At 49.9% G+C, this 21,774-nt stretch overlaps 1 protein-coding gene across 1 annotated transcript in view; it reads left to right on the top strand.

Moving 5' to 3' along the window:
* The window catches only part of LOC136387726 (class I histocompatibility antigen, Gogo-C*0203 alpha chain-like), a 29,216-nt gene extending 9,370 nt beyond the window's left edge, over window positions 1-19,846 (top strand). Inside the window, exons 3-4 of the mRNA XM_066359696.1 lie at window positions 18,821-19,096; window positions 19,683-19,846. Coding sequence (XP_066215793.1) covers window positions 18,821-19,096; window positions 19,683-19,723 — 317 coding nt within the window. The 3' untranslated portion in view covers window positions 19,724-19,846. The remainder of the gene's footprint in view (window positions 1-18,820; window positions 19,097-19,682) is intronic.
* The last annotated feature ends 1,928 nt before the right edge of the window (window positions 19,847-21,774 follow it).

The following is a 21,774-nucleotide window of genomic DNA, read 5'->3' as shown; positions in this document are numbered from 1 at the left end:
CAGTGGGGATGGGGGTGACTGATTACTGGGTAAGTGAACTTAGTAAATGGTAAAAAAAAAAGTGGTAAATTTTTATGTTATGCCTATTTTGTATTAATTTTCTAAAGGCTTGGAAATTCATTCCAAACACTTCTGTGTGGTAACCTGAGGTGGCTTTAGCTCTGCCCGTCTGTCCTCTCCCATCAGGACTCATCTGCTCCTCAGAGCTGCCCTTGGTCTTCCGCCTGTGGGACCCCCATCTTCAGGGCCCCCTCTGGGTCAGCAAGGTCTACACCCCAAACCACCTCCTGCCTGGAATCCAAACCCCTCAGGTGCAAGTCCGGGAGGTAATTTTCGGGAAAATTAGGAGACGTCTTTTAAAAAAATTATCAGTATCTATTTAAGGACCGCTAGGAACAGGTGCCTTGCAGTTTGTTGACTTTCTAGAAAAAATCAAGTTGTATATTTTTATTAAAAGTAAAATGAAGGTTCTTAAAATCTCAGCTTGACCAAATATGAAAACAATTTATGAACTTTTAAAGGTTGTACTGACCAAAACCAGGCTCTTTCTTTTCTTTTCTTTTTTTTTTAAAGCACGTCATCATGAACAAAAAGAGAGGGCTTTAGGTAAAAACAAACAATGACAAAAGCACCCTGCTGCGATAGACGATGCAGGTGGTTCTAGTTATCTGGCGGGTGGACAAAAAAGCCAGCCCTCAGGTCTTCAGCTCCAATCCTCTGCTCCTTTCTTGTTGCTGGGACTCCGTGTCCATGTCTTCTTGCTGCTGACCTGACCCGATGAGGCAGAGAAGGTCAGCCCGCACTCACCTCAGCCCGCCCTGCTCGGCCCCAGAGCAGGGAGCTCTCAGCTGGTGGACGGGCTGCTTCTGTCTCCCTGCTGCCTTGTGGTTTAGGGTTTTCTGGGCATCTGTGTCGGTCATTGAAGTCGCCCCGGCACCGACGTGGAGGTGGCTGCTGACCTTGGGTCTCCTCTCCTTGATTTTCTTTGTCTTTGGTGTCGCCGGCCTTTGCAGCCTCTGTGGCGAGGGGGGGGGGGCCCTGCGGAAACGTGGCCATAGCCCCGATACCCACTCTGCTCACTGGTCCCCCTGCTCTCCTGCCCCGTGGTTGTCAGCGCCCCGCATCCCCTCTCCCTGCACCAGGTCTGAGTACTGGGGTCCACGCCCACCGGGTGCCGCATGGGGTAGGTGGGAACCCTCACCTGCGGGAGGGTCGGTGCTGTTGGGCCTGGCCTTCAGCCCATTCTCTGGTGTCTCATGCTTTTCCCCTGCCCACCATTCTGATCATTCTGCAGGTGACGGAGCGGAGGACTCGGGCCACGTGGACAGTGTCTGTACTGGGTCCGGTCTGCTGCACATTTCCTGCCTTGCGCTGGACGCTGTGTGTGTGTGGAGGGTTGTGACAGGTGAGGTCTCCGCACCCTTTACCTTCACCAGCATAGAGCCCCCCAGTCTGTCCGTCTCCTACCCTGTGGTGGAGCTCCCCGGGGTCACTGTCCTTCAGGGCAGTCTGCTGTGCAGATGCATCTTCCTTGGTGGCATTCCTGCTGATGAGACCATCTCCGTTCTTTACACTGAACCATTTCACTTTCCCCAGAACCTTCCTTGTGATGACCTTCCTGTCCCCTCCCCTCAGGCAGGTGCCACTCATGTGACATCACCGCTCCCCACTGCTCCCTGTGGTGCCTGGCCTGGTACCTGCAGGGCTGTGGGTGGGGGTGTCCAGTGGTTGGGGTGAGGCGATGGGGACAGGGCCGGGCTGGGCAGCGGTGGCCTCCTCCAGGGGTATGAGGGCCACGAGGCCCACGGAGTTTGGGGGGCTGCTCAGGGCTCCCCGAGGTGTGTCCTCTGCTCCAGCTACTGACCAACTCGATTGTCTTATTAACAAGAGTCCCTGTGGATGGCAGTGATTGGGCTTAATGTGAGTGTGTCCTGCTCACACTGAACGTGTCATTTGGTTTGTGCAGGTGGGTTCAGCGGGGGACCAGAGGTGGCTCTAGGAACACTGGGCACCTGCCCTTTGCTGGAGGCTGAATGACCACCCAGCTGCCCCCACACTGAAGAAAGGCGGGCGCTCTCACCTCAGTCCCTTCTTCAGCATGTCCCAGTGGTGGGGACGCTTCCAGTGAGATCCATCCTGGGGTCTCACTGCTCCGCCCACTGTTGTGGAGCCTCCGTCCACGTGGCTCAGGCCTGAGAGCTCTGCAGAGGAGACTGAGTGATCTTAATTTCTGAAGGACAACATTCTCTGTGCCCCCAGGACCAGCAGGCGGTAATCTGTGCATTGATGACCCTAGAAGATGGGGCGGGAGTGGGCGCCAGGGGGCGACAGAGACCAAGACAGGCTCCTGGCAAGAGGCAAGAGTGTGTGGAGGGGTTTCACCCCTGACCTGTTTCCCTGCCCTGCGTCTAGACCCGCGAGGAAGTGCTTTCTGCTGAGAGAAGGAGTTAGCTCCAGCCCTGTAAGGTCTCAGGGATGCGGTGTTGTCCTGTGCCGTGGGAGATCCACGGGGGGGGGGGGGGGGAAGAAGTAGGAGTGTGTTTGTGTGTGTGGAGGGGTTCCTACTCTGGGTCGGGGAGCAAGGCAACCCCAGGATTTTCAGATGTGAAACCGGAACACACACCCGTGCACACGGGCGTCTATTGTCACCCTCCTGCCCCCACTGCCAGGCGTCCAGCATAAAGAGGGGCGTCCCGACCGGGACGAGACCCTGGATTAAATGTCCATCTGCCAGGACGGGCCCAAGCCAGGACGCGCTGTGTGAGGTCACAGCCTTGGTCCAGAACGCGGGGCCCTTTCTAAACGCACTCCTGTCCGAGGCCTGTGTCCCTCACTGTCCCCGTGCTGGAGTTTTACATCAGGTGCAGAGTCACTGTCCCTGAGCTTCTGCAGCAGGCGGACGGGAGCCTGACCCTGGGTCTGTTCTGCGTGGAGCAAGGTGCCGGCCGCATCTCAGGCTCTGAGCTGGGGCTCTGCTTCCTGCAGCGAGACCTTCCTGCGTCTGCGGAGCAAGGACCGTCAGGATGCCTGGGAGGGGGGCGAGGTGTGTCCATCTCCTGACCACTCCCCTGTCTCACATAAGGAACAGACACGGGACAGCAATGCCCCAGACAGCCGGAGGCCCCTGAAATCAGACAGGGGGAGACAAGATGGCCTGTGGGAGGGGGAGTCCCCAGGGGGACCCTTATCCCAGCCAGTCACACGGGGTCTCCAGGGACTCGTGCTCGTGCAGGGTCACTCAGTGCTGGACTAGTCTTCACACTGCTCCCGACCGAGGTCCCAGTGACAGGACTCCAGGATGGAGAAGTTTATGTCACTGTCTGAGGTGCTTTTAGTGGCTGAATACATCCTCTTTCCTCCTTTCCTTTCCGTTCCGTGAGGATTTTGAGAAACAGGGACTACTCCAGCCTTGTTCTTCCTGAGTGGGTGGGTGGCAGAGGGACGAAGCTGTTTCCTTGTGCTGTGACTCCCGGGCACCTGCTGGGAAGAGCCTCAGGCCTGAGCTGGCTCTCACCCTCTGCCCCCGGGGGTGGGGGAGGGGACAGGCAGACGCTGTGCCCTGTGAGGGAGGCCTGGGGACCCCGTTCTCATCAGGTGGACGCTGTCTCTCATCACGATTTTTTTTCCCCGTATACTTGGAGGAACAAGAGTTCGCAATTAGACTAAGTGTTTCTTGTTCCTCCACAGGCTCCTGATCTGACCCGAAAACCGTGTGTGTGTTGGAACAAGGGTTTCTCTGCGTTTCTTCCATCCCAGACGGTGGTTCTGAGACAGACCCAGCTTCCCCGGAGGATCCTGGTGCCAGGATTCGCCAGGAACTATTTCTGTTGTCCTTCTCTCTGTTCCTGCCCGCAGTTCTCTCATGGGTCCTCCACCCCAGCTCCCTTCCCTTTAACTCCAAGGACAACAAAACTCAGTGTCCTCATCTGCTTCTCCTAAGACTGTGCACCCAGTCGTCTCTGTGTTGCCTTTTGTTTCTGAGGATTTTGGTAAACGCTGGGACTCAATGAAGAAGCTCACTGTGGTTTATTCATAGACAAGAAGGAAACGGGGGTCTCCCAGCTACTGGGGAGGGGGCCCCTTGGACAGGGCCTCCCGGAACCTGCTGTGTGTCGCTGGGCTGCCCCGTGGGCATGTTTTCTGCCTTCACCCAGGGAGCTCGGGGACGGTTGTTCTCGGTTATTCGAGAACGAGCAGACCATGATTCTGGGCTGTCCAACCCGTATTCACACAGCACTGATTCAGCGTGTAACTTATTAGGAGCATGCTGTTTTCATTACCATTTAGAAATCATATCCAGGTCAGAATATTAGAAATTAGAAATGTAATATAATAAGTGTAAATCCTGTTCTTTTCATACAATAATAAAGAGTCCTGGACCAAAACTAAAAAGCTTAGTGTTTAAAAATGCATCAACACATAGAAGAGACAGACTTGTCCTCTAGGTCTGCATCCATCTGGCCGCCCAGCCCCCTGTCTTAGGGACACAGGGTGGGACAGGTGTGCCTCTGGTTAGAAAGGCTCACAGCCACACACACAGCTCCCCTTCTCACAGGCGGCCCTGCTCCTACCATCCACACTGACGGCGGGTGTTGTGTTCTGAGGCAAATTATTGTGAAGGTGAAGAGAGGGGACATTTTGGTCTAACTGTTCGTTTGGCATAAGGTAGAGAGCAGTTTTTTCTTTTTTTTTTTTTTTTTTTTTTTTTTTTTTTTTTTTTTTTTTTTTTTAAATAAATTTTTATTGATGTTAATGGGATGACATTAATAATTCAGGGTACATATATTCAAATAAAATATGTCTAGGTTATTTTGTCATTAAATTATGTTGCATACCCCTCACCCAGAGTCAGATTGTCCTCCGTCATCCTCTGTCTAGTTTTCTCTGTGCCCCTCCCCCTCCCCCTAACTCTCCCTCCCTCCCTCCTGCGTCCTCCCTCCCCCCACCCCTGGTAACCACCACTCTCTTGTCCATGTCTCTTAGTCTCGTTTTTATGTTCCACCAATGTATGGAATCATGTAGTTCTTGTTTTTTTCTGATTTACTTATTTCACTCCGTATAATGTTATCAAGATCCCACCATTTTGCTGTAAATGATCTGATGTCATCATTTCTTATGGCTGAGTAGTATTCCATAGTGTATATGTGCCACATCTTCTTTATCCAGTCTTCTATTGAAGGGCTTTTTGGTTGTTTCCATGTCTTGGCCACTGTGAACAGTGCTGCAATGAACATGGGGCTACATGTGTCTTTACGTATCAATGATTCTGAGGTTTTGGGGTATATACCCAGTAGAGGGATTGCTGGGTCATAAGGTAGTTCTATTTGCAGTTTTTTGAGGAACCACCATACTTTCCTCCATAATGGTTGTACTACTTTACAGTCCCACCAACAGTGTATGAGGGTTCCTTTTTCTCCACAGCCTCTCCAACATTTGCTATTGCCCGTCTTGTTGATAATAGCTAATCTAACAGGGGTGAGGTGGTATCTCATTGTAGTTTTGATTTGCATTTCTCTAATAACTAATGAAGCTGAGCATCTTTTCATATATCTGTTGGCCATTTGTATTTCTTCCTGGGAGAAGTGTCTGTTCATGTCTTCTTCCCATTTTTTTATTGGATTGTTTGTTTGTTTGTTGTTGAGTTTTATGAGTTCTTTGTAAATTTTGGATATTAGGCCCTTATCTGAGCTATTGTTTGAAAATATCAGTTCCCATTTAGTTGGCTGTCTCTTTATTTTGATATCAGTTTCTCTTGCTGAGCAAAAACTTTTTATTCTGATGTAGTCCCATTCATTTATCTTTGCCTTCACTTCTCTTGCCATTGGAGTCAAGTTCATAAAATGTTCTTTAAAACCCAGGTCCATGAGTTGAGTACCTATGTCTTCTTCTATGTACTTTATTGTTTCAGATCTTATATTTAGGTCTTTGATCCATTTTGAATTAATTTTAGTACATGGGGACAGGCTGTAGTCGAGTTTCATTCTTTTGCATGTGGCTTTCCAGTTTTCCCAACACCATTTGTTGAAGAGGCTTTCTTTTCTCCATTTTGTGTTGTTGGCCCCCTTATCAAAGATTATTTGACCATATATATGTGGTTTTATTTCTGGGCTTTCTATTCTGTTCCATTGGTCTGAGTGTCTGTTTTTCTGCCAATACCATACAGTTTTGATTATTGTGGCTCTATAATATAGTTTAAAGTCAGGTATTGTAATGCCCCCAGCTTCATTCTTTTTCCTTAGGATTGCTTTAGCTATTCGGGGTTTTTTATAGTTCCATATAAATCTTATGATTTTTTGTTCCATTTCTTTAAAAAATGTCATAGGAATTTTGATGGGAATTGCATTAAATTTATATATTACTTTGGGTAATATGGCCATTTTAATTATATTTATTCTTCCTATCCAAGAACAAGGAATATTTTTCCATCTCATTGTGTCTTTTTCTATTTCTCTTAGCAATGCCTTGTAGTTTTCATTATATAGGTCCTTTACATTCTTTGTTATGTTTATTCCTAGGTATTTTATTTTTTTTTGTTGCAATCGTGAAGGGGATTATTTTTTTGAGTTCGTTTTCTAATATTTCATTGTTGGCATATAGAAAGGCTATGGACTTTTGTATGTTGATTTTGTATCCTGCGACCTTACTGTATTGGTTTATTGTTTCGAGTAATCTTTTTGTGGAGTCCTTTGGGTTTTCGATGTATAGGATCATATCATCAGCAAAAAGTGATACCTTTACTTCTTCTTTTCCGATGTGGATGCCTTTTATTTCTTTGTCTTGTCTGATTGCTCTGGCCAGAACTTCTAGCACCACGTTAAATAAGAGTGGAGAGAGTGGACAACCTTGTCTTGTTCCTGATTTAAGGTGGAAAGTCCTCAGTTTTACGCCATTTAATATGATGTTGGCTGATGGTTTATCATATATGGCCTTTATCATGTTGAGATATTTTCCTTCTATACCCATTTTGTTGAGAGTCTTAAACATAAAATTGTGTTGTATTTTATCGAAAGCCTTTTCTGCGTCTATTGATAAGATCATGTGGTTTTTGTTCTTTGTTTTGTTGATATGGTGTATTACGTTAACCGTTTTGCGTATGTTGAACCATCCTTGAGATTCTGGGATGAATCCCACTTGATCATGATGTATTATTTTTTTAATATGTTGTTGTATTCGGTTTGCCAGTATTTTGTTTAGTATTTTAGCATCTGTATTCATTAGAGATATTGGTCTGTAGTTTTCTTTCTTTGTGCCATCCTTGCCTGGTTTTGGTATGAGGGTTATGTTGGCCTCATAAAATGTGTTTGGAAGTATTGCTTCTTCTTCAATTTTTTGGAAGACTTTGAGTAGAATAGGAACCAAGTCTTCTTTGAATGTTTGATAGAATTCACTAGTATAACCGTCTGGGCCTGGACTTTTATTTTTGGGGAGGTTTTTAATAGTTTTTTCTATTTCCTCCCTGCTGATTGGTCTGTTTAGGTTTTCTGCTTCTTCATGACTCAGTTTAGGAAGGTTGTATTGTTCTAGGAATTTATCCATTTCTTCTAGATTGTTGTATTTGGTGGCATATAGTTTTTCATAGTATTCTACAATAATTCTTTGTATATCTATGATGTCTGTGGTGATTTCTCCTCTTTCATTTTGGATTTTATTTATTTGAGTCCTGCGTCTTTTTTCCTTAGTGAGTCTTGCCAAGGGTTTGTCAATTTTGTTGATCTTTTCAAAGAACCAGCTCCTTGTTTTATTGATTTTTTCTATAGTTTTTCTGTTCTCTATTTCATTTATTTCTGCTCTGATTTTTATTATCTCCTTTCTTCGGCTGGTTTTGGGTTGTCTTTGTTCTTCTTTTTCTAGCTCCTTAAGGTGTGAAGTTAAGTGGCTTACTTCGGCTCTCTCTTGTTTGTTCATATAGGCCTGAAGTGATATGAACTTTCCTCTTATTACTGCTTTTGCTGCATCCCAGAGATTCTGATATGTCGTATTTTCATTTTCATTTGTCTGTATATATCTTTTGATCTCGAGAGCAGTTTTTTCAATAGGTGTGACACAAGAAATTTAAAAGATGCAATTACTGACTATTTTTTCAGGGGCACTGATCTCTTTTCCCCTAAATTGTCAAGTTAAAAAATGACAACAGTCAACACAACAATAGAAATCCATCCAGTGTCACTGAATCAAAATTATATGTATTTTTGGTCAAATTGGCAAAAAATATACTTTTTGTTGTACTCCGAAATTTTAGTAATTAGTTCATGTGTGCTATGAGATGGAAATGGTTGAAAATGGCTGCATTAATTCTTGTTCAAACGTTGAACTAGCCTTGCACACCTGGGATAGATCCCACGTGGCTGTGATGGACAGTTCTCCGTATACACTGTGGGCTTGATGTGCTGATATTTTGTTGAGGATGTTTATGCCTGTGTTGATGACAGATGTCAGTCTGTGGTTTTCCTGTAATGTGTGTCTGGTGTTGGTATTAGGACAATGCTGCCCTCACAGAATGAAGTGGGAGGGGGATACCTTCTGAAGGAAACTGCAGACAATTGGTATAATTTCTCCCCCGATTGTTTGGTGGAATTCACCAGTGAACCCACTGGGGCTGGGTGCGTTCTGTTTTAGAATGTTACTCATTAGTGATTCAATTTTTCTTTTTTTTTCTTTCTTTCCTTCTTTTTATTATTTTTTTTGACAGAGACAGAGGGTCAGAGAGAGGGACAGGTAAGGACAGACAGACAGGAAGAGGGAAAGACAATAAGCATCAATTCTTTGTTGCAGCACATTACCTGCTCAGTGTTTGATTTCTCATATGTGCTGTGATGAGGGGGGGGCTGCAGCAGAGAGAGTGACCCCTTGCTCAAGCCAGCGACTTTGAACTTCAAGCCAGCGACCATGGGGTCATGTCTATGATCCCACGCTCAAGCCAGCAACATCACGGTTCTGAACCTGGGTCCTCCGAATCCCAGCTTGATGCTCCATCCACTGCCCCACTGCCTGGTCAGAAAGTGATTAAATTTCTTTTATAAATATAGTTCTCTTTGGATTGTACATTTCATTTCACTTTTGCAAATTATTTTTGAGTAGTGTTTAATTTACACAGGAGTTGTAAAGGTAGAAAACAGAGCTGCTGTGTGCCCATCACTCAGCTTCCCTTGATGTTAACATGTAACAGAGTCATGCTGAGACTAAGGAACTCAGCAATTTAACTTAAACTCTAGTATCAGCTGAGCTACAGACTTTATTTGAATGTCACCACTTTTTCCAGTAACATTCTTTTTCTGTCATGGATTAAATCTGGAAAACCTAATGCATTGAGTGGTTGTGTCTCCTTAGTCTCCTCTGCTGATGAATTATTTTCCCGTTTTCATGACCTTGAAACATTTGAAGGATTCCAAGCAGATAATTAGCAGAATGTCTCTCACTGTAGGTTTGTTTGATGTTTTGTCATGATTAGGTTGGGATGTGGGTTTGGGGAGGAATTCCATAAGGACAAGTGTCTTCCTCATCACATCATGTCAGGGGATGCTGATATTAACATCACTTTTCCACATGATTACAGTTATTTCTACAGAGTTTCTCCATGTAATTACAGTTGATCTTTGAGCAATATGGGTGGTAGGGTCACCATTCACTCTGCTCGGTAGAAAATCTGAGTATAACTTTTGACTTGCTGAAAACTTAACTACTGGTAGACCAGACTCCTTAACCGTAATGTAGTTTATATGTTATATACCATTATATACTATAATCATACAATAAAATAGCTAGAGTAAAGAAAATGTTGGTAATAAAGTCATAATGAAGAGAAAATACATTTACAACACTGTGTGTATTTATTAAAATAACTCCGTGTGTAAGTGGACCGGCACAGCTCAAACCCGGTTGTTCAACGGTTGGTTGTTGTGAGTTACAGTTAGTCACTTTTCACTTCTTATGCTCTATATTTTGGAAGCAGGTCACCAAGTCCAGCCCACATTCAAGGGGAGGAATTAAGCTCCACCTGCTGGAAGGGGATTCTCTTCATGTGGAACTTGGAAATCTAAGGAAGACTTGTCCCTGCTCCCTCACTGAAGTCTCAGTCACTCACAGGAGCATGCACTCATGCGTCCCTGCTTTGTATGTGGGCTACACTCCCTCACCCGTGTCACGTGTGCTCACACTGTCCCCGCTGTGCTCACAGCCGCTCTTTCAGGTTGATCTGACGTCCCTTGACATGCTGCACATGTGGTGTACACCCCTCCCTGGCATTGCAAGATGTTCCAGGCTCATCTTGTATTTTCTTCTGTCTTAGCCCTAAAATCAGCCATTTTCTAAGGAGCCCTGGTTCCTTTTATTTTGGAATGCTGTTTAGAGACCAAGATCTGTCCGTCACTGATGTGTCTCTGCCCCCAGGTTCCGTCCCCCTCAGTCCTGAGTCCACAGTCAGCAGCTTCCTGCCCGCAGCCAGGTCAGCCTGCTGTTGGCAGGTGGTGAGACCAATGCTCAGCCTCCCACAGTGTGACTTCCCACACCAACCACTTCAGTTACCACAACCTGGGAAACCCTGGACTCAGGAGAGTGACAGCAGAGACAATGGGGGCTTCCCACATCCACTCCCCATCTTTACTTCCTCCCTCCTCTCCTGGTCTTCCTCCACACAGCAGTGCCCCCACCCCCAGCTCCAGGGCTTCTAACACCCAGGGCAGGAAGGAGAGACCATGGGCCCCAGTGATCCTGCAGAAGTCTGCCCGTGTGTGCCCACCTCTGTGCCCACTGCGGTTTTATCACCTGCCCCGTGCAAAGTCCTGGGTACGTGCAGAGGGCGATCCAGGAATGTCATTCCATCAAATATCTGCATGGCTCAGTTTCTCAAGTCTGCTCAATTGTCACCTCAGTGGGACCCAGTCTGATCACCTTATTTAAATTGCCACATCGGGATTCTGGTCAAGATGGCAGAGCAAGTGGACAGTGTGCTGGCCTCCTCCCATGACCACATCAAAATCACAGCTGAATTACAGAACAATCACCCTGGAGAACCATGTGAAGACTGGGAATCAGAGCAGATTCATCTAATACATGAAAGCATACGCAGAGAGGCAGCTAAGATGTGGAAACGAAGAAACAGGAGCCAAATGATGAAGCAAACAAAGGTGCAGAAACAGAACTGAACAGAATGGAGACCAGCGTCCACTAGAGGAGAATCCACAGCACTGGTGTGAGGGGCTCACGGAGCTCAGTGAGGACTTCAACCAGAGAGGAGAAGGACAGAAGGGTCACAGTAACCACTTAGAGAATCCAGTCAAAGCGAAGAACACGGTAGATGGAGTCAACAGCAGATCAGATGAAGCAGATAATTGAATCAGCAATTTGAAAGACATGGTACAGAAAACACCCTCTTGGAACACAAGAAAACCAAATATATGTATACATATCTCCAAAGATCGAGGAGAGTTTAAGGGACCTCTGGGACATCGAGTGTAACAACATCAGCATCATAGGGGAACCAGAAGAAGAGAGAAAGCAAGGCATTGAAAACCTGTATTAGGAAATAATGACTGAAAACTTCCGTAACTTGGGGAAGGAAACAGACACAGACGTCCAAGAACAACAGAGACTCCCAAACAGGATGAGCCCAAGGAAGCTGACACCAAGACACGTCACAATAAAAGTGAAAAAGGTGAAACACAAAGACTCTTTTTTAATATTTTATTTAGAAAATCAAATTTAATGGGGTCGCATTGATCAATAAGAGAACATGGGTTTCAGGTAAAAATTTTCTATGGTGTTTGAACTGTTGATTATGTTGTGTATCCATCACCCAGAGTCAGATCATTTTCCATTACTGAGTATTTGTTCCTCTTTAGTCTCCTCCCTCCACCCACTCCCCACCACCTTCTTCCCCTGGAAACCACTTCACTTTTCTCTATCTCCATGAGGCTCCGTTTCATGTAACACCTGTGTGTGAAATCACCCAGTTCTTAGCTTTTTCTGACTTACTTATTTCACTCAGTGTAATATGCTCAGGGTCCAGCCATGTTGTCCTAAATGGCAATGTGTCATCATTTCTCATGGCTGAGTGGTGTTCCAGTGTATATATGGACCACATCTTCTTTATCCAGTCCTCTGTCAAGGGACACTTTGGTTGTTTCTATATCTTGACCACTGTGAATAATGCTGTGATTAACATGGGTTTGTGTGTGTGTGTGTGTGTGTGTGTGTGTGTGTGTGTGTGTGTACCAATTTTTTGAGTTTTTCTGAGTTGATATACCCAGTACAGGAATTGTTGGGTCATATGGCAGTTCAACTCTTAATTTCCTGAGGAACCACCATCCTTTCTTCCATACTGGCTGTACCAGTCTACATTCCCACCAGCAGGGAGTGAGGGTTCCTTCTTCTCCACAGCCTCTCCCACACTTGTTACCTGTCTTGTTGACAACAGCCAATCTAACAGGTGTGGGGTGGTATCTCATTGTAGTTTTGATTTGCTTTTCTCTCAGAGCTAGTGAAGATTAGCATCTTTTCATATATCTGTTGGCCTGACACAGGACGGGGTCCCCTCTGCATTCAAGGCCCTGTCCTGTGCTGGGAGAAGAGGGAGCCCCCGCTAAGCAGCAGAAAAAGGAGCTGGTCTTCCGACCTCAGCGCTGTGACCACACGGGGGCGCCCCCCTGGACGCTGACTGCGCGCTGGGAGGGTCTGGGCCGCAGTGGATCAGGGGCAGCTGACCTGAGGCTGGGTTCCCTTGGGGAGAAAAGGCTTCCGAGCGTCCTGGGCTCCGCAGGTGTCAGGGTCAGGGACGGGCAGGGACTGAGGGGGAGCAGTGCTCCGGGCCCTGCGCCGTCTCCGAGGAGCCCCCTGCCCACTGCAACCCCGCTCTCCAGCCCCGTGATGACGACACGACTCCCGGGAAACTGGAAAGAGACGTTTCTTCTGCTCTGTGTTTACACCGCTCCTTCTCCATGTGCAACAGTAACAGCACTTGTGTGAGATTCTCTCAGGAAGGACACACGGAAAACGGTCACGCGCTCATCCCTGGCGGGACACCTGGGAGCCCGGGGCTGTGCAGGGAGGGACACGTCCCGTTTCAACTTCTGGAAAGTCTGCAGTGACCTTTGCAAAATGTGTTACATTTGCAAGACCCTTTCCAGTCCGGGCCCAGGGGACACAGCGGTGGCCGTGTGAGGGGCCTGGACCCTGTTCTCTGGTGTTCTTCTGGTACAGGAGTCCAAGGTGCTCACACCTTGGAGCCCCTGCTTTGTCCCTGGCCTGAGAACCTGTCACCAGGCAGCACCTCCCTCCCTGACAGTCTCCCCAGGTCCTCCCTGCCCTGCCCCGGGTCACCTCAGCCTCCCTATCCCCAGGGTACTCAGCTTTTGTTCACACCCAGGTCACTAGCACACTTTACACTGTATCTATTTGTTTACTGTCTGTCCCTTCCTGAGACTGTAAGCTCTGTGAGGACAGGGACAGGGATGTGATGTCCACAGCTGCATTTCCACTGCCCTGAAATGTCCCGTTGTTGTTGTGTTCAATGAATGAATGAGTACACTCAGACTGCCACACTCACGGCTGCACACCAACACCCTGAGTGTGCACCACACTGCCACGCTCATACAGAGACACACACACACTGACACACACACAAATGCACTCAGACACACTGACATGCTCATACACACAGACACATACAGACAAACTCAGACACAGACACATATGGACATCTCTCACATACACAGACATATGGTCACACACAGTGATATGCTAACACACACGTACACACTCACACACTCAGATACACACACACTGACATCCTCACACAGATGCTTAAAGCCTAATTTTCATTCCACACCATGTTGTGACTGTTTCCCACGTTATTATGCATCATTATTTAAAATTCTTTCTCCAAGTTACTGTGGTATATTTCAGACAGACCTAAAGTTTGAAAGAATTTAATTTATTCACTTTAATATTTTCAAACAACTAGATTTAATCACTTCAACATTTTGCTATATTTTCTTTATGTAATGTATTTCTTTAATTTTTGTTAAAATATTTGAAAATAACCTGCTAATATCATGAAATTCACCCCTAAACATTCCAACATTCATCTCTTAAAAAATAACATTTTTCTTCAAATAATATTATTACACTAAAGAAAACAACTGTGATTCCATAACAGTATAAAGTGTCAAAGTCACACAAGGTCCTCTGTGTCATCCCCCCAGAGCCTCTCACGTGGAGAAGAGGAGCGCTCAGGGCCTTGTGCCGTCTCTGAGTGTCCACCCCTCCTGGCCACCCCTCTCTCTGTCCCCTTGATGTTAATACCACGGAAAACTGAGAAACAGAAAAATTTCCTTCACTTCCTATTTCTCAGGTTTTTTAAACTCAGCTTTTGAAATGAAACCATCTCTTATTTGGGAAAACATTCCATGTCTACATAACCGTCCACAGTGTGGACATGCACATGGGGCTACAGGCTAAAAGCACAGCCCCCTGGGCCTTCCATCTTCTCATCAGGACAGAAGGGACCCTTGTGTCAGGGTCACACCTGATGCCCCAGAAGTCACATCTCCAACAACAGGTGTCACACTGAGACCTCCTGTGGGCACAGTCCCCTCCCTCAGGAGTGAACTCCTGCATATCCTTCTCCTTCCACACTCCACCCCACAATCAGGGGGTCAAGAAAGAGTCCACACACTGGAACTAACACTGACCACCCCAAACCTCCTCATCCCCACCGACAGAGCCCAAGTGAGAGCCCCAGACCCCTGCCCCTCCCACCTCCCTCTCTCACACTCACCACCATCTGTCTTGAATCTATCAGAACTAACCTCGATCTCTCCTTTCCCCTGTCTGTCTCAGTCACCCCTGGTCCCCCAAACATCCTGCACGCTCATCTCCACAGGCTCCATGCACCCCTACTCTGTCGCCCCTCACACCCCCTCCCCAGCTCCTGAAACCTTCCCACTGTGTCCCCCGGAGGTCTCAGCCCATGATCAGCCAAATCCGCACAGTCCTTCCAGGGTGTTCCTGCACCTGCAGCTGTGACAGGGACCTGGGTCTCCCTGAGGACACGGCTCCCTCTGAAGTCCTGCCATGGGGGTGTCTCCCCTCCCACAGACCTTGTGCCCTGGGCCTGGAGGTGGGTGGGGTCCTTCTCCTCACTGCTTTGACTTTTCCCCTCTCTCCTCCCTAACATCCCCTAATCTATCATCAGATCAAAGCCCCCACTCCCGTCATTGTAGGTAATCCCTGGGGACCCCCAAGCCATTGACTCATTTCTTTTAGCTCCTCAATCACTGTCACCCTCTCCAGAGTGCCACCTCCTTGACCTCGGTAATTTCAGCATAATCAGATAAGGAAGGATGAACAGTGGTCCCCAAAGGTGTCCAGCCTGAATCCTTGCAGCCTGTGGACAGGCTTCCTTACATGGGAAAGGGACTTGGTGATGTAATGAAGGTTAAGGACCTTAGGACTGGGAGACCATCCTGGATCACCTGGCTGGGCCCAATCATGTCACATAAACCTAAAAGCAGAGAGGTTTCTCTGGCTGGAGTCAGAGATGCTGCAGGAGAGATGAGGGTGAGGGGAGGCAGAGAGGTCCCACTGGGGGAAGGATTGTGTGTGCTGTGGGGGCCACGTTCCAGGACTGAAGACATCCTCTGGGAGCTCAGGGTGGCTCCACCCGACAACTAGCAAGGAAACAGGGACTCAGTCTCACATCTGCAAGACTCTTTGGTCAGATAACCAAGTGAACGATTTTGGCAGCGGATTCCTCCAGAGCCCCAGTGAGCAGTAGAGACATGCTGACCCCTTGTTCCTAGTCCAGTGAGGACATATAAAAGGTGTAACCTGCACAACCGTGAGATAATAAAGGGCTTCTGTTTAAAGTCACTCAGTTTGTGGTCACTTTACAGCAGGGACAAAACACACAACAGAGGATGCTCAGTCCCTGGCTCCTCACTTCCCTGAGCTCCTCTCCTCCATGACCTTCTGCTCTTCCTGGTCCCCCTCCCTTGTCATCCCCTAGACTTGTCATTGCCAATAACCCAGCCCTCCCACAGTCTCCACGCCATGCTTCCCACGCTCTGCCCTCCATCTCCCTACTCACCCCGCAGGGCGGCCTCAGCTCTGGAAACACAGGTGCGATTATTTGATCACATGTGTAATGTAATGTCAGCAAACCATTCATCACAAATGTGCCTGTTTCCCAGGCCTGAGTCCACCCTGTGCTACATCACCTCCCACAATCCTTTGTGCTCACTGGGATCCAGGTTATTATCCTACCATCTAGTCACCGTCCCTCACCCCTCAATGTCCTCTCCTCCCTCCTCACTCATCTTCAATTCCATGAGACAGCATTTCTATCCCTCCCTTGTCACCCTTGCTTGGAAAACTACACAGCCAGGAAATTCTACCTCTGCCCTCCCTGCACCTGCCCCGTGCAGCTACAGGAGGCTGGAGACAACACAGACACGTGGATGCTGTCACATTAACATCATGACCCAGACCACAAGGGGGTCCACACTGCTGCCCACAATCATCCTGTCCCTGCACAGCCCCCTCAGTCTCCCCCATCCTCTGCTCAAACACCCACCCTCCTTCCCCATCTCATTACTGCCAGTGATCTTGTTTCCTGCTTCACTGAGGAAACTGAACACATTAGAAGATGATTATTACAGATTTCTGACACTGTGTACTTGGTGACATTACCACAGGTCAGCTGTCCACACTCCCAGCCAGAGCTGTCCCTCTACTGGTGCTCGAGGCCTCATCCCTTCTCGTCTATTTAAAGGTGCTGGCCCAGCAGTTCTTCCCTTTTCCTCTCTTGTCATTTTTTCCACCAGTAGGTCACATGGCAGCGTGAGAATGCACAACCAGACCTCAGCCTGAGGGAGCATAACTGACCGATGGCCCCACTGTTGTGCTCTCAAATCTGCTGCCCCATTTGTTCTGGGACCTCGCTTCTCACAGGCTCCTTCTGGTCAAAAATTGAAAACAGCAGGGAAACTGAGGCAGGACCATTGCCCCTCTGAAGGCTGACTTAGGCTCCAGGCTCCCTGACACCCTCTGTGAACTTTCCTTACTCTGCCCTGGGTCTAGACGCCTCCAGCCAACCTCCCTTCTCTCTCTCCATCATTTGGATGACAGCACTGAGCACTTGTAACTTCGAGGATGTACATGCTCCTGTTGAAATGCACAGTGACACAGGGCTTCCCTGGGCTTCTCTGTACTGAGGACGTGGGGGACTCACAGACAAACTCAGGGCTACTGAATGAAGATCATTTCACAATGTAAAAATCCGGAGTCACAGACACACTGTGTGGGAAGTAGAATTCAGGAGCTCTGTGAGTCTGACTGCAGTGCTGGTTAGACACATTTCTGTACCAAGGGGCCAAAATCACTTCTTTACAGATCAGCTTCCTGATGTTCAGGGTTCCCAAGACTGTGCTCCCCACTGGGGTTCACAGACTACAGGGAGACTGGTCTCTGAGGATCTCCATCCCCTGTTTTCAGACACAGCTCCTCCAGGGTTAAGAGAAACTCTGTCCCTCCACCTCCATTCCCAGGGCGAGCTCACTCTCTGATATCAAGTTCCCTGGGGTGAGTTTTCTTCTAGAAGAGTCCAGGGGGAGAGATAAGGGGTGGGAGGCAGGGAGTCCATTTTAAGGGTAAGGATTCCAGGAACAGAAGAGGAGGAAAGGGCGGGGCCCAGCCTGGGGTCTCTCCCTAATGTCCCCACACAGCCCCTGGGTCAGGTCTCAGGAAAACAGGGTGACAAAGAGCTTTCCGTGCAGGAGGAGGGGTCAGGACACAGTCCCGGGTCCCCAGGCCTGGCTCTCGGGGTCTCAGCCTCGCGAGGGTGGAGTCTGGAGGAGAAAGTGAGTGTCTGGGAGTCCACATCTGCCAGGGGTCACTTCTCCCTCTCACAGCCTGTTCGGATCCCTCTTTCCGGATACTCATGATGAGTCCCCAGATATCACTCCCATTGGGTTTCCAGTTTTTAGAGAAACCAATCACCTTACCCAAGGTCCCTGGTTATAATGTCTCAGCGGACGCGCGGGACTCAGATTGTCGGCAGACTCTGAGTATTCGGGTCATGGGGTCCCCAACCCTCCTGCTGCTCTCGGGGGTCCTGGTTCTGACCCCGACCTGGGCGTGTGAGTGCGGTCAGGAGAGAACGGCCTCTGAGGGGAGGGCGCCTCTCCACCGCCCTGGTCCCGACTCCTGCTCTGTTCCCACCCCTTTCCGTTTCCCAGGCTCGGGGCCCGCACAAGGCCGTTGATAACTTTTCTCAGCCCCTCCCCGTCCCCAGGTCTTCACTCCCTGAGCTATTTCAACACCGTCGTGTCCCGACCCGGCCGTCGGGAGCCCCGGTACATCACTGTGGGCTACGTGGACGACACGGAGTTCGTGAGGTTAGACAGCGACGCCGGGAGCCTGAGGATGGAGCCACGGGCACCGTGGGTGGAGCAGCCGTGGGTGGAGCAGCCGTGGGTGGAGCAGCCGTGCCAACAGTATTGGGACGAGCAGATGCGGAGCTTCAAGAGGGACGCACAGACTTTCCGAGTGAGTCTGAACACCCTGCGCGGCTACTACAACCAGAGCGAGGACGGTGAGCCACGCGGGCGGGTCCCGGTCACGACCCCATCCCCACGGACGGGCCGGGGTCGCCCGAGTGTCCGGGTCCGAGCTCCACCCGGGACCCCCCCCCCCCCCCACCACCGCACCCTGGAGAAGCCTGCGGGGACTATGACCCGGTTTCGTTTTTGATTTTATTTTAATCCCCGCTGTCGGGACGGGGGGCGGGGCCGAGTGGGCGGGGCTGACCGCGGGGCGGGGTCAGGGTCTCACACCCTCCAGGGGATGTACGGCTGCGAAATAGACCTGGACGGGCGCCTCCTCCGCGGGTACAGTCAGTTCGCCTACGACGGTACCGACTACATCGCCCTGAACGAGGACCTGCGCTCCTGGACCGCGGCCGACGCGGCGGCTCAGATCACCCGGCGCAAGTGGGAGGAGGGCGGTGAGGCTGAGCGCTTCAGGATCTACCTGGAGGGGGAGTGCGTGGAGTGGCTCCGCCTTTACCTGGAAAAGGGGAAGGAGACGCTGCAGCGCGCAGGTACCGGGGCCGCGGGGCTCCCTCCTCTCCCCTCGGGCTGCGGCTCCTACACGGAGACAGGAAATGGACCCGGGTCAGAACACTCTCCTTTGGATCGGGACATTGAGTCGCCTGGGTTTTCAGATTGGGGACCAGAGGATGACTCCTCCTTCTCTCGGGGACAATTAGGTGCAGTCTCTCTGGGATGGAGGGGAGACCAACCCTGAAATAACCCATCAGTGGTTCCTCTTGACCCTGGCAGTGGCCATGGGGACCTTCTCCCTCAGGCCTTGTTCTCTGACCCCCACCCAGTGTGTCTGAGGTCTGACCCGGCTTTTCTGAGTCATTTGGCCTCCACACAGGTTAGAACCAGAAACCCTCTTTATCCCCTCAGAAAACTGCCTCCTACCCTGGGCTGTGTCACTCTGACTCTAGAACTTTCCAGACATTAGGAGATCATCCCAGGCTCCTACGTTTTGGCTGGTGTCTGGGTTTTGTGCTCCCTCCCCGACCCCAGCTGTCCTGTCCACTCAGGATGGTCACAGGAGTGCTGCTGGAGTGGCCCATGACAGATGCAAAGTTCCTGAATTCCCCCTCATCTCCTCAGACCCCCCCAAAGACACACGTGACCCACCACCCCATCTCTGACCGTGAGGTCACCCTGAGGTGCTGGGCCCTGGACTTCTACCCTGCGGAGATCACCCTGACCTGGCAGCGTGACGGACAGGACCTGACCCAGGACATGGAGCTTGTGGAGACCAGGCCTGCGGGGGACGGGAGCTTCCAGAAGTGGGCGGCCTTGGCGGTGCCCCCTGGAGAGGAGCAGAGCTACACGTGCCATGTGCAGCACGAGGGGCTGCCCGAGCCCCTGACCCTGAGATGGGGTGAGGAGGGGACGTGGGCACAGAGCCTCTTCTCAGGGAGCAGGGGCCTCTGGAGGACTTCAGCAGGGTCGGGGCTGCGGCCTGGGGGTCAGGGCCCTCACCTTCCCTTCCCTTCCCAGAGCCTCCTCAGGCCACCATCCCCACTGTGGTCATTGTTGCTGTCCTGGTCCTCCTTGGAGCTGTGGTCACTGGAGCTGTGGTGGGAGCTGTGATGTGGAGGAGGAGGCGCTCAGGTAGGGAAGGGTGGGGTCTGAGTTTCTTGTCCCACAGGGGGTTTCAAGCCCAGGAACAAGTGTGTCCACTTCATTAATGGGAATTACTGTCCCCACAAGTATGCTTGCCCAGTCTGGGGCTGTTTGCTAACACTGACTCTTTAGTGAGGCACGTGTGAACATGAGGGACAGATTTATCACCTTGATGAGTCAGTGATGGGGACCTGGTTCCCAACAGTCACAGGTCAGAGGGGAGGGTCCTGCTGAGGACAGACCTTCAGAAGGATGGGTGGTCCAGTCTCCACACATGTACTTTTCTTGGGTTTCCTGATCCTGCCCTGGGTCTGTACTCACAGTCCTGGAAACTTCTCTGGGGCCCAGGACTAGAGCTTCCTTTAGAACTTCATGACATTGCCTCCTCCGTGGTCTCTCATGTGAAGTTTTCTTCCTGCAGCTGGGAGAGGAGGGAGCTACACTCAGGCTGCCAGTCAGTACAGAGGGGGTGACCCTGTGACAATGTAAATGGGAGCCATGGGGGACCTCACCCCCCATAGCTCCTCCTTTAGTCTCCTGTCCTGGGGACTCTGACCACGTCCTGTTGTGTTCTACCCCAGGCAGTGACCGCGCCCAGAGCTCTGATGTGTCTCTCTGGGTTTGTAAAGGTGAGACCCTTATGTGGGGAGGGGTTGAGGAGAGGGGACAGGTCTGGGTAATAGGGCTTCTCTGGGACATTTTGAGCATGAGGGGGGAGGTATTGAGAATGTCACCACTTACAATGACTGACCCGAGTTTGTGATTATTTTCTTCTACAGCGTGAGACAGCTGCCTTGTCGGGGACTGAGTGATGGAAGATGCTTCACACACACTCACCTTCCAACCCTGTTTGTGACTTCAGGAACCTCTCACTTCTCTCTCTACAAAGAGCTTCTGAACGTGTCTGCATTCCTATCAGCATAGTGTGAGGAGGTGGGAGGCTGGCCCACCCCTGTCCCCACGTCCCCTCCCCACACTTCCCTGTCCAGCAGAGGGGGGCTGGGCCCTCCCCATCCCTGTCTGTACTTCATGGAGCACTGAACTGCAGCTTCTTACTCCTTGTTGAAATAAGACTCTGGGTGGGAAGTAGTTTTTTAGTTCTTTCCATGGAATGTTGATTGGTTAATTGGAGGAGAAGACCCTAAAAGTTTGAGAGGAAATAAATGGAAGCACTGGGAACTTTCCAGAACCTGTGTGTCTGCTGTGCTGAGTCTGTTGCAGGGACAGGAGAGGCTGTGAGGACCAAATATGCTCAGAGCCTGTGCCCAGTCGGTGCTCAGTGCTGAGACCAGCTCAGCAGTTGGTATACAGGAAAGGAGGGCACTGCAGCTCTTAAGAAAAAACACACAAGTCCTGGCCAGGTAGCTCAGCAGTAGAGCGTCAGCTTGGCGTTTGGAAGTTCCAGATTCAATTTCCGGCCACGGCACACAGAAGAAGAGCCCATCTGCTTCTCCACCCCACCCCCTCTCCTTCCTCTCTATCTCTTTCTTCCTCTCCCGCAGCCGAGGCTCCATTGGAGCAAAGTTGGCCCGGGTGCTGAGGATGGCTCTGTGGCCTCTGCCTCAGGCGC

Source organism: Saccopteryx leptura, chromosome 1 (genome assembly GCF_036850995.1).
Source record: "Saccopteryx leptura isolate mSacLep1 chromosome 1, mSacLep1_pri_phased_curated, whole genome shotgun sequence".
NCBI lineage: Eukaryota > Metazoa > Chordata > Mammalia > Chiroptera > Emballonuridae > Saccopteryx > Saccopteryx leptura.
Note: the sequence above shows the minus strand (reverse complement) of the source record. Positions and strands in the feature narration are given on the sequence as shown.